General features: G+C 36.3%; 1 protein-coding gene across 4 annotated transcripts in view; it reads left to right on the top strand.

The window, feature by feature from the left end:
• The window catches only part of SLC7A6 (solute carrier family 7 member 6), a 31,216-nt gene that overhangs the window by 8,633 nt on the left and 9,390 nt on the right, over positions 1-13,193 (top strand). For all 4 annotated transcript variants that reach the window (XM_054200979.1, XM_054200977.1, XM_054200978.1 and 1 more), the window contains 3 exons: positions 2,049-2,174; positions 3,968-4,112; positions 6,621-6,744. In XM_054200979.1, coding sequence (XP_054056954.1) covers positions 2,049-2,174; positions 3,968-4,112; positions 6,621-6,744 — 395 coding nt within the window. The remainder of the gene's footprint in view (positions 1-2,048; positions 2,175-3,967; positions 4,113-6,620; positions 6,745-13,193) is intronic.

Here is a 13,193-nt window from a genome sequence, read left to right on the forward strand (position 1 = left end):
AGCTCTTCCTGTTAAAGCCTACACTTCTGCCCGGCCTGTGTGTCAAATCCTTATCTCTGGATACGATTAATACTTTGGTAATGAATTTGCTGGGAGTGGAAGTCTGAACATTGGTTAGGTAGGGATTGTTTGTGAGAATGGGTGGGTTGGTTTGTCTGAACTAGTAATAACAATACTAGATCTAGTGTGAGATCAGTCTTAGTGTTATACAGCATTACTTTGTCACTCATTTTGGAAATGGGGGTGGTGCAGAACTCGACAGTTCTTAGGAAATTTAATTACCTAAATGATAATTAGGTTGAAGAAAACAGGAGAGAATAATTTTGGTAAAAGAAAGAGAGAGGGGATGTGGCTTGTTCAGATTCTTGATACCAGAGACAGTAGAATCTGATCTGAAGTAGAGACCAAGCCCTAACTCACTAAAATGAGTTAATAATAATTGCTCCCAATGAAAGTTGCTTAAAAAAATAATGGCCGAAATAAATCCTGTGAGCAAATACTCCATGGATAATATGAATCATTAATACTGAAGAGCAGAGATGAGACCAAGCAGAGTTGTTTTTTTTCCTGAGGGCTCTTTGGGAGCTGCAGCAGTCCTGACTTTTGAAATTTGATACAACTGTTTTTTTCCCTTCATCTTGCCAAGCTCAGTGGAATCTCGTTCAGCTATTCCACTTGGCCGAACTGTCTAGTATACTAGTGCCATGCTTTTGAGAGCATTACCTTTCTTTTGTTATCTTTTTGCAATTATTACTTTCCTATTTGGTAACTGTGCTAAGTACATTATTATCTTAATAGTATCACATTATTCTTGGATTATGGGAAGGGAAATAAGTTATCTCATTTTTTAATTTAATTTTGATTTGCTACTACCTTACTCCTTAAACAATCAAGTTTAGTTTTTATTTATATGCATATATAAAATACATAGTACAAGAAAATTGTTTGTAGAGAAAAAAGTACAGTAGAATATAATCACTTTTTTACTAGCTAGAGGAAAAAAAAAAGACTTGGGGAAAATATTTAAACTTCTCGGTTGGAATCAATAATGTAATGGTAACCTGGATAAGAAAAAATATGCACACAATTAGTATTTTGTTCAATAAAGAATACTGAAGATACTGAACCCTATTCAATAGTCAGCATTTGAGTTCAGGCAGAAGTTGTCGGGCTCTCCACTTGAGGAAAAAGTAATAAATGCGAAAGCAAAATGTTGAGGGCCATGGGAATGGTGTATTTCAACACTGCTCGAGCAGTGTTTGTTGGGGAAGTTGATCATATGAGTAAGTTTAGGCAGCTGCTGTTACTAAAATGTTTGTGAAATCTGAAAGTCTCACTTCAAGTTCCATTACAGTCTTGTGCAATAGGTCTGACACTGATTTATTTTGGGATAGAGGGAGGAATATATTCAGAGTACTCATTACTTACAACAAGTTCTTAAAAATCCAGATTAATGTTGCATTAGCTGTAAAGCATTTGTTATTTGGTCAGATCTGTTCTAACCTCACTTAGTAATACAGTTTAATACAACTGGAAAAGAGTTTTGAATCACCTGTGACCATATTCAGTAGAGCAAATACTCCATGGATGTTGAACTCATTCTCAGACTAACACAGAAGTGGAAAAAACTTTTCACAAACTATTTTAATACGTTTGCCTAAAGGAACTTATAGATAATGTTTAATTTATCAGAACAACATTGATAAATTGAAGTTAATAATTTCATGTCATTGTTTCTTTAGCTTCAGGATAGTTGCAGAGGGCAGCTGATCGGGGTAACATTAGGAAAATGGGCATATAATCAGAGAATGGGAAGGTCTTTCCTTCCATCTTTTGAAACTGTGTATTATGAATCTTTAGAACATCTGTTTCCTACTCTTTTGTTTAAACCAGTGTGTTTTCAGTACCAGTGTATTTTGTTAATTTAACCTAAGTATTAGTATAAAAGGTAAGTCCATATTTAGATTATAACTTAAAATCTTTGAAAAATGAATTAAACTGAATATTGTTCAAATAGTTTTTTCTTTTTGTCTCCCCCACCCGCCCAGGTCTTCTAACATTTATAAATTGTGCCTACGTTAAATGGGGAACACGGGTGCAGGATATATTTACTTATGCTAAAGTCGCTGCACTTATTGTCATCATCATAACCGGACTTGTTAAAATATTCCAGGGTAAGCTTATAAAATTAAAGCAAAGGTTTGTATTTATCAGCTAAACTGAGTAAATGGTCTAAAGACTGTAAAATGCTTCTGTATGTCTTATCAAATGCCTCAGTACAAGCATAATATAACCACTTCGAAAGCACCAATAATACCAATGTTAGATGTTATCATGTTGTTATATCATGAGAAGCTATCCTATCTCAGTTGACTTTGAACGGGGTAGAAGAAGGTAACTGATTGCTCGGCAACGTTGTGCAATTTACAGCCTGCAGTATGGAATAATAAAGGAAATGAAACCAGCAAAATACAGAGCTTGCAAAATGCAATGGGAGTGGAGAAAGCTGTAAATTTCTGTAAGGAACATACTACTTTACAATGAGATCAACTGAATATTTTTTTTACAAAATGAATTTTGGGCAAGTCTGAAAGTGACTGAACTTAAAAATAGTTTTGTAAGAGTATGTAAGTCGATTTGTGAAACAACAGCTCTATTTTTGCTCAAGTCCTGAGTTCTATTATAGCTATTAAGAATTAGAAAGTTTCTGGGGTATCGGATTTATTTATTTTCTTGAATCTGTGTGTGTTGGGCCTTGTGCCTTCAAGTTAGAGGTATTCTGAACTTAGTTTTGTTCTTAGCCCTTCCTTTGGGGAGAATTAATGGTGTGTTAGCTTAAAAAAAATTTCCCTGCTTTCAAACCTGCCGTAAAGGTCTTTCCCTGGCAATTTGTGTCCTTTGCTCCAACTGGTTATTGTTGAAAGTCCCCGAGCAAGGTAATTATTGTGAACGGAACAAGAATATGCGTATGTGAGCACCATGCTGGAGTGTTAACTCCTTAGCACATCTGCCCATCCCTTGTTTTGTAAATCATGAGCTTGTTCTCTACTGGCTGCGTTGACATTGTCTCACTTCTCGAACTCGGCAGTTACTCTGCTTATGCCAAGAGAATAGCAATGTCTGATTAGGATAAAAAAGAGAAAGAAGTGAAGATATTTTAGAGGCCTCAAATATTTCCCCTGGCCGATTTTGATGAAGTCCAAGCGTTTCAGGATGTTCCAAAATGCACAGGGCACGTTTTGACATAGTTGCCTGCCTTTCTGTATCTGGTGTTTTTGTGTGTGTGTATGTAAAATAGTCTGAATACATAAAACTGCCATTGATGAGCTTGTCTTGACTTGCTTAAAGTCAAAAGATGGCACAAGTTCTCACAAATACTGGTGCTAAAAACCATGTGCTTTTTCTTTTACCATGGGAAAATTTTATCCAAAGTAACAATAATAGTTTATGTTTTGTTAATTGTTCTCAGTTTTCTATTTTTCATAGCTAAAATGTAAACATTCATTTAGCAGTTTGTTCTGTTTTGTCATAGTTATCTAAAATCAACTGTAATCTTTCTTTTCTGCATAGGCTAAATGATAGAAAATTTAAAAGGATACAGAAGGATGGAGTGGATTATTTTATAAATGTATATCTTATTAAAAAAAACCCTTAGCCTGAGTGCTGTCATTGCCAGTTGTTTGTAGCTTTGTCTGAACTTAATGTTCCTGGACTTTTTGTGCCATTGTGGACAGACTAGGTGTTTGATTACAGAAAAATATCATCCACGGGACATGATTTTTAGTAGTTTAAATGCCATGCTCATTCTCGTGGCTGAAGCACAGAGTAGACTTGCAAAAAGGGCTTAATAAGCAGTTTTTAAGGAATTGGGATTTCTGAGGTTTTTTGTATTTGTGTGCCAAATTGAAAAAAAATTACTTGCTGTATTTTATTATCCTGTATTTACTATTGTCTCTTCCACATACAGGACATTCATCACACTTTGAAAACTCTTTTGAGGGATCCTCTTTTGATATTGGAGACATTTCCCTCGCACTCTATTCTGCCTTGTTCTCTTACTCTGGTTGGGATACGCTCAATTTTGTGACAGAAGAGATCAAAAACCCAGAAAGGTAAATGATTTGAGCTTTCTAAACCTTGATAGTTACCAAATTGCTCATTTTGTGGCTGTCTTTGACTAATGAGTTCTGAGCCTATACAGAAATGAGCAGAACTGCTCTATACTTAGATGGTAAGGCTGTGAACAACCACCAGCAAAGGTTTACTAGTTTTAAATTACATTAAAAAACAACAGAAAAAAGATAGGAATAAGTATGTCAGGCCATTGCAGATTCAGTGCTTGATAAGCTTTCAGTACAAGATGTTGCTACTATTAATTACAACAGGTGTTAATATTGTAGTAAAACAGTTACATGAGTGTAGTCTGTGCTGTTTGTGCAATAATTCTGATTTCATATTTAAGAATGTTATCTTTTCTATGAATTTATGCTCTAAAAGTTTGACTGACTAAACTAATCTTGTTCAGTCGTCAGTCTGTAAGCAGATACCTTTTATGTTAAAATAGAATCCCATTTGATCATTTTTACATCCTATTACAAGCAACAGCTTAGATTGCTACAAGTGAAAGAGAGTGGAAGAGAGTTTTTTCCATTCTCCCAACTGATTTTGACTTTTGCAGTTTGTTCTTTTATCCCTGAGTAATATGCTGTGCATTTATTTAACCAGGAAAGTTACCTATTAAAAAGATAAAATAGCTATTTTTAGAGTTAAAATACTTATCTGCTATTTTTAGTCAGGCTGAAGTTCAGGTTGACAGTGTTTCCTTAAATTGTCTTGCAAAGATTTGTCATACATATTCAGAAGAGATGTACATTTTGTGTTTGCATCAGTCGTTTGGTCCTTCAAATTGTTTTTTCCACTGAAAGACCTCCCCTTTTGAGTGCTGTTGCAATGCATTTTCATCTTCTTAGAGTTAATGTATTCTTCTGTGTTATCAGTTGGTTAACTTTTTTATTAGATGTATTGTTTTGGAAAGTAATTTTTCTCACAGGATATTTAGCTGATGAAAACTTCTTTAGATTCTTTTGCTATTCATAGGCATCAGTGCCTAATACCAGCTTTATTCTTGGTAACAATTGTAGTTGATAAAGTGAACTTCAAATTCCAGCTTTCTTCATGGACAGTTATTAGTAATAATGAGATGTTCCAGACTTCTATAAAATTACTCCAAGAATTACAGATTTTTTTATATTCATTTGATTCATAGTGCCCTCATGCTTGTCCAGTCAAAAGTTACAATCCACAAGTTAAATTTTAAATAGTCCTTTGGCTTTAATCTTTGGTGCTGCAGTCCTTAAAATGCCATTTCAGGTTTTTCTTACATTATGTAACATTTCTGAATTAATTTATAAGTGGTTTCTAATTCTGTTTCTTGTCTGCACTGAGGTTCACAGATGCCTTACTGTGAGTGTGCAACCTGGGAGCAGAGTCAGAACTCTCAGTTACTAATTTACTGATTTATATGGAAGGAGCGTGGTGGTTTCTTCTTCCGCAGCATCAGAGAGACCCAGCTGGAGTTCTGGGCTTCAGGAAACTTTTGAGGAAACTTCCAAAGTGTGTTTCATTTTTCTGTGTTGTTGGGGTGGTGGTGGTGTTGTTACTGGAAAACATGTTCACGGCAAATACTCATCCATGTCACCATGTCGTGTTTGATTTCAAACTGGGCAAATGTGAGAGTTAGCACTCTCAGTTCTGCTTTCCCTTTCGAGACATTTGAATATCCCTACAAGCTTTGGGGAAATAAAAAGGCTGAGAAAAGCCAGAGCCTAAAATTAAAAGTTTGCTTCTGCATGTCCTCTGCAGAGTTTCTCCCTGTGGAGCTGCAGACTCAGGGCTGTGAGTTTATCTCATCTTTAAATTAAGTTTTGTCTGTTTACATCTAGAGGTTTGCAGTGTTTTCATATTACTCTAGACTTTTTTTGTATTGCTTTCTAGACATGTGTTTACCAGTAAGGTACACCACATCCCAAGATTCACAGCTGTGTAGCAATTTTGGATTTGCCCTGTGCATCTCTATTTTCTGCAGTTATGCAGCCCAATTAGTTTCTTCTCTGCAGTGGTGAGTGCAGATGAGAATCAGGGGTTTGGTTTGATGTAGTGTATCTCCCTGCATCAGTTCTAGAAGTAGGTGTTAGAAGAACAGCAGTGTTCCCCAGGGAGTATGAGTTCAGCGACTCAGAGCTCTGCCCCTTTGGGTTCTAGTTATAGTATGGTAATTAACATGGCCAAATAGGTAATAATTTAAAAGCATGTATATTTGAAGGCTGTTATTACTGACCTGGAAACACTGAAGTTAGGGTATATGAAGAGCAATTGCATAGAATCCCTTTTTACACATAATTTAGGTTTTAAGTTATAGCAAAAAATTCAATTTCTTTTCTCTGTATTTTATGTTAGAATTTCTAGTTTTAAAAGAAGCCAAACACTCCCAGAGATACCTGTTTTGAAATCTTTATTCTGTCTTTTATCTCTAAGGTAAAGAATGCAAATAAATAAGTTTATTGTGTTATTAATGGGTCTTTTTTTCCTGAGTTGTGGGTTTTGGGATTTTTGTCTTACAGGAACTTGCCACTGGCTATTGCAGTGTCTATGCCAATTGTGACTGTTATCTATATTATGACCAATATAGCTTACTATACAGTGCTGGATGTCGAAGCTGTTCTTTCTAGTGATGCCGTGGCAGTGGTAAGTTGACCGTGTGGTATTTTGCTATATTATTCACTTTTCACCTTCTAGGGATGCATTTCGTTTTGAGGAACAAAACAGGAATAGTACTTCAGTGAATACAGGAGGACAGAAAAACTCATCGTGAATAATTTAATCTTAAATAGAAAAGTAGTTAATGAAATAACATATAATAGTAATATATTATTAGACTTATTAAAAAAGCACAGATGCATCTTGTTAATGTGGTTTGCAAAGGTGCTAATGAGACTTTTGCACTTTGAGCTGATTGCAAATTAGATTCATTAGTATGTAATTGTCTTTGTTCCTTTATGCTGTAGTATTTACAAAGCTGGAGTGGTACGTAGAACAGTGTTGCACTGAGCTTCACTCTGTTGAGCTAATAATTGGTGCAGTGCATATCTGTAAATGGATGTGTTGCAGCTCAGCTATGATAAAGTTTAGCGTTGTATCTCCTTTTTAATAACTTAAATCACTGTCTTACCAATATTGTATTAATTCCAACAATTTTTAATATTTTGAAATTCATTATTTTTGCATGTGGATGGAAGTTTAAATCAAATTAAAATATATAAGCCTCTTAAATAAAAGCTGGTCAAAACATGTTGTGTGCTTAAAGCTAATCATTAAACAAAAGTGAAGGTGTTTTGTTTTTTTTTTCCCTGTAGCTAGTGAATTAATTGGATAGTTCTGGTTACTGTATCGTTTAGACTTGAGACTTGGAAAATTTAATCTTTTTTTTTTTTTGTTATTTAAATTGGGTGAAAAGAAATAGCTTTCCTCCCTTTTACATTCCCAATTGGCTTTCAGAATTTAAGTAGTCAGACAAGGGACAGAGAGTTTTTTAAATACATCAAAATTAAGGAAGTATTCACTCTGTTCCCACACAGGATTACTATGATTAGAAACTGGCTTAGCAAATCAGCAAACTTGTTTCAGGTGTTTAGGCAGATGGTTCTGCAAAAGTACTTACTTGACTTTCTTTCGAGTTTGAGAAATATTTATATTTAATGTAAGCTTTCAAAATAGTTTATGGTAAATGTGGGCTGCAACTTGTAATTTCAAATGTAATTATGCAGATGTTTATTTCAAAATGTATTGAAAGTAAATAAACTTTAATTCTTTGCCTCTTTTTAGCTGAAATATGGAAATACAAAATTGTCATAAAATATATTGTGAAAAACTTGGTAAAATATTTCAGAATGAAACAAAGCAAGACAAGGACTGAAAACACTTTATTTTGAATCAGCATATGATAAAGGGTAATAAAATCTCCAGGAATATTTATTTCTCTTGTAACCTTTAGTATCCCATATAGAATCATAGAATAGTTTGGGTTGGAAGGGACCTTATAAAGGTCATCTAGTCCAACCCCTCGGTGATGAGCAGGGACATCTTCAACTAGACCAGGTTGCTCAGAGCTCCATCCAACCTCACCTGGAATGTTTCCAGGGATGGGGCATCTACCACCTCCCCTGACAACCTGTTCCAGAGTTTCACCGTATAAAGTACCTTCCCATGACTCACAATGGAATTTTTGATTCTTGTCTAGAATTAATTAATCCAGACAAAAATAAAAGCCAGTACAGATGTCAGGACAGACGGTGGACTGTGTAAAGTAATACGCTATTGTTTTTTTTCTAACAAAGACTTGGAAAATACATTCCTTTGACAGCAATGAAATTTTCCCATCCAGCCTCTATCCCCTAAGAGTATTCTGTGCCTACTGTACTGCTCCTGGCTTTGTCATCACAGAGGTTTATACAGCCATTTGGTGCGTGGGATCAGGAAAACTGATCCACCCTGGGAGATGGGGGGAATGATGAGGGATGATTCAGTGTGGGCCTGTCCAATTTATGTTACTGTATGCAGCAAGTGGTAGCACTGCAGCAGCAATGGGCAGCCAGATAAAGGACGGATGATGGATGCCTGAACTTTACTACACATGTGAAACCCAGGCCTACATTTTTATGATTTTATATACTCTTCATTTCATTTTCTTTAACATTTTTCTTGACCAGAAGCGAGTATCTATTTATTTTTGTGTGTGGCTGTGTAATTTTACATGAAATTGTAATACTTGGAAATGGACAGATCAGGTCTTCCTCTCTAGTATAGGATGTATTGGACATGGAGGAGAAAAGAGGAAGACGTAAGAATGATATAAAGTCCTTAGTCAAGCTAATGAAAAAAATGTGTTTGTGATTTACAAAGTTATTAGGGTTTTTACCTCTTGTGTAGTTTTAATGGAACTTAACCGAATTAATGACTTTTTAAGTCTAGAGCTGTGGTTTTTTCACTAGATCTCAGGATTGCCAAATACTTAGCTTAACTAATGTTCTGTGTAAAGATGTTTTTGCTGAGATGTCTCATCAGCTGGCAAACAATGGTCTTCTGGTTGCCACTACTTATATCCCTTTTAGAATGATAAGGTGAAAACGGAGCTGAAGTTTAATACTTAACACATGACTCATTAAAGATTCCTTTTCATTGCTGATATGAATTTAATTGCCCAGTTTTATTAAACCAAATTTAAGCTTGATACATTAGCCAGTAGTGTGGACCTCTGGAAGGGTGTCTGTAGGGTGGAACAGTTGACACTGTGGACCTGATATGCACACTGTACATACTCAAGCAGTATTTTAATTTGGACTACCTCTAATGAGATCCCGTGGACTGAATGCTTATGTGTGGTTGGACTGCAGCAGGGGAGTGCAACAGGTATGCTCTTGAAGTTCATCTTCCAGTTTAGCCCGTTCTAAAAGTGAAGCTCCCTTTAGCTCTGATGCTAAACAATGGGAACCAAAAAGCAGTAAGTGGCAACAATTGTGAGAGTTGCGTCAAAAGTGCACTTGCAGTCCAAATTAAAACACTCACAATGCACCCATAGTTTTCTAGTGGATAGGGGTGGGGGGAAAGCTACTAACTGTAATGGTCTGTATTTGAAAACCCTCCTATAATAGAGAAATGTAACACTCATGGTGAAATTTCTCTGGGTGGTGGAAGAGAATTTTATTCTCAATGGAATCTCTAAGAAGACTTAGGGCATTGTGGTCAGTGGATGAATGAAGAAAGGATATGAGAATTAAGTAAATCCAAAACCTAATCTGATGAAAACAAGCCATTTTGATCTGCTCACATATTCTACATGTGATACATGATACAGATTGCTCTAGTTTCCTTATTGCCCTCTATGTAGTTGTAGGATGAAAATTACAATAATTTTTTTTTTTTAAAGAAATGTGGTAGTAATATTGCTGCATTTTAGAGCCTTTTGTGTAGTAAAGCATCAGTTAAATTTAATCTTTCCATGTTGCTTTTTTGGGGAGGAATGAAATAGCTTTCTCCTACTCATTTCAGTCAAGAGGCTTTGAGCTGGAAAGGGGGGGAAGCTATTTCCAGTTTCTAAATGATGAGAGTAAAAATTATAAGTAAAAAAAGTACTAGTAATAGTGTATCTTTGCACGTTACCTTACACACTGTTTTTCTTGGTGGCTGGGAGGTGAAAGAAGTCTTAGCAAGGGATGATATGGAACAAAACGATAATATGTCCTTCCTTTACTTCAGTATTAGCCTCATTGCGGTATAGTCCCAGTGTTGGGGCTAAGAAAATCAGTTTTCTAAGCTCTTTTTTTGTTGAAGTAGTTTCAGTAACACAGCAACAGCTAGCTTAGAAGGTCTGCAAATGCTCCTCAGGTGGTTGCTGATCATGTAAAAATCGGTTCCTTCTTCAAAGATTGTGGTTTGAGTTTCACAGTTGACTTCTGTTTTACCTCTTTATGCAAATCATCACAGCCCTTTACTGTTAAGTTTTGTGCATATGAAGCAGTTACTCTGGAGCACAAACACACTTTAAATAAAGAAAAGCAGAAATTTTATCTCAACTTACACTGTCACTGAACAACTATTTTTTTGCATCTGAAAGTGCCATTGTATTTTTTGTTTGTGAAGAGGGCAGCTGGCTCAACAAGTGCTTTTTGGGCTGGTCCATCATCCTGGCTGCCAGCACATATCTTCTTACCTGCTCCTGTGTTTGGTCATGTCTGTGGTTTTTTGATTGAGTTCGTACAATAGGTGATATTTGGCAGCTTACTTCTTTTACTTGCAAAAGCTAAAAATGATTCCTGGTTGAAGCAAACAGTTGGTTGTCCGGCATAGCCATCTGTCATCTTTCTTGGAGCTTTACAGCTTTGCTGGTAGATTGGGGTTAAAGATGATGACTTCAGTTGCATCTTTGAATACTATCTGGCAAGTCCAGCATCAATCAATCCAATTTACCCTGGCGTGCTCATATTCTAGAGCAGACTTACTTTGCTTAGATGTGCCCTCTCCCTCAGTGAACCAGGAATGTGGGAGGCTGTGTGCTCTAGCGGTTTTATTCTTCTTTGGTGTATAGTTAAACAAATGATGAGTGTCTTTTTTCTAACTGAATTCAGCCGGAAATTCTTACGTGACTCTTAGACTTTTGAGTATTATTTCTCTTCCTTCATTTGGCCAGTCACTGGCTTCTTTTCTGAAGAGGAACATCTGTTTGTCTTTGGCTGCCAGTGTCATGTCCCCTTTTTTGCTTGCGCTGGCACCTCCCAGTAAGGCTCCTTTGGATGAAGTGCATATTCTGTACCTCCTAATGGAAGAACTCTTCATTAGGGACCGGCAGCTGCTTTTAGAAAAGAGCTGCTTAGTAAGTCATTTGCTGCTTTCTTGGAGTCAACCATAGTTCGCTATAATGCAGCACTCCTGTCGCCAGTTATGTAGAAGTTCTTTGGTTTTGGAGGCCAAGCTATGTAACATTTTCAATATGAGAACAATAAGAGACCGTGGAAAACATTGAACCCTTATTCTACAGCTAGCTATTAAAAATGCTAAGAACATGATAAACACCTGAGATGATTTCGATCAAGTATCTGCAGTACCTCCATGAAGACATAAACAAAACTGATGTGCTGTTGGAGCTGGCATCTGTAATCTTAATGTAGGCCATGCAGAAGAGACATGTTACATGCCGTACGTATGCAATATAATAATGCAGTAGAGTAATGCTGATTTCTCTTACCATAAGACCGTATTAAGTGACCTAAAGAGGAAGAGAGAATTTCATGCTGGACCTCGCACTGCACTTATACCTTTTTCTCCAAGAAAAGATGTTGGGAATAATACTAGGAGAGAATTTTATCTGAGTAGAAGCAATCATCAGAATGATGGTGGAAACAAGAATTAGAGGAAACCTGAACATTTAAATTGCTTTCTTTTGCACCTTTACAATTTTCTGGCTCTCTTTTTAGTTGATATACACTCTCCTTTCTTTAATATATGTGATGTTAAATCTAATTTGGTCAAACTGAACAGATGTTATACAGTATCTTGACAAATGTAATCTATGTCAGTGAAAGAAAACTTCATCTACTCAGTGGCTTTCTTGCATGTGTGGCTTTGTGATTGCCATAAATCAGAGTTTCTTTGTTTCCTTTAGGAAGTAGCTCTTTAAAGGCCTGAGAAGCTAAAAATTGAGAAAACAGGCTGTAGTTCTGACTGCCAAATCTTCTTGTAATGTGGGAATATATTTATACTCTGCCTCAGGAGAAAAGTCAAAGCAGAATTAATTGCGCTTCCAGGATACTATTGAGATTGTTTATGTATATTAATCTCCTTACTGCTTTATATGACTTTCAGGGTAAGAATGTTATAGAACTGAGCCTGGAAAAGGTCATATGTGTGATAGGATCTGGAATTGAGGTACTTAAAGAGGCTCTGTAGGTGTCTTTAAGCCTTCCTGGTAGAAACACCTCATAAGTTTCTTACTCATGTTAGACTACCTTCTCTTTGCATTTATCCATCTCATCAATACTGTGCAGTGCTTTGCCAGCCTAGCATGTGCCCACAGCTCCATATTCTCTCAGCATAGTGTGACATTTTTTGTGTGCCTGTAAGCACACTTCCTGTATGTGTCGAAGTGTGATGAAAACGGCTCTCATCTTGTGATTTGTAACGTAAATGTGGGTCTTTCTAATCGTCTGTGTGCCTGAATTACTGGGTGTGAGGCAGTAGCCTGTGTATTTTGTTGTGGCAGCTCTTTATGTGGGGCAATTCGCGCTGCTTTTAGTTCAACCTGTTTGTATAGAACTGTTGTTTGGACCTTTAAAAGGACAAAAAAGTGTTCTTGCAAACCACTCACAAGTTACCACCCGATGATCATGAGATCAAACTAACCCAAGATAAAAATAAAGTGTAGTTAAATCAGTCATTCATGTCTTCAAACAAAGCTGTAATTCAGTTTTTGACCATTCTTCTGGGAGTAATGTAAGGCTTTAGCCATGACGAAATGTTCAGCTGAGAAGTGCATGGCTGGAAGCTTCTTCCTTCATTATTATTCCCTATTGATGGTTTAGAAAAAAAAATCAGAACTAAGGGGAACAATTCCAGGTGCATGTCTTTCTACAGTGTGCGTGTAT

The sequence above is a fragment of the Rissa tridactyla genome, chromosome 4 (assembly GCF_028500815.1).
Source record: "Rissa tridactyla isolate bRisTri1 chromosome 4, bRisTri1.patW.cur.20221130, whole genome shotgun sequence".
Classification (NCBI taxonomy): domain Eukaryota; kingdom Metazoa; phylum Chordata; class Aves; order Charadriiformes; family Laridae; genus Rissa; species Rissa tridactyla.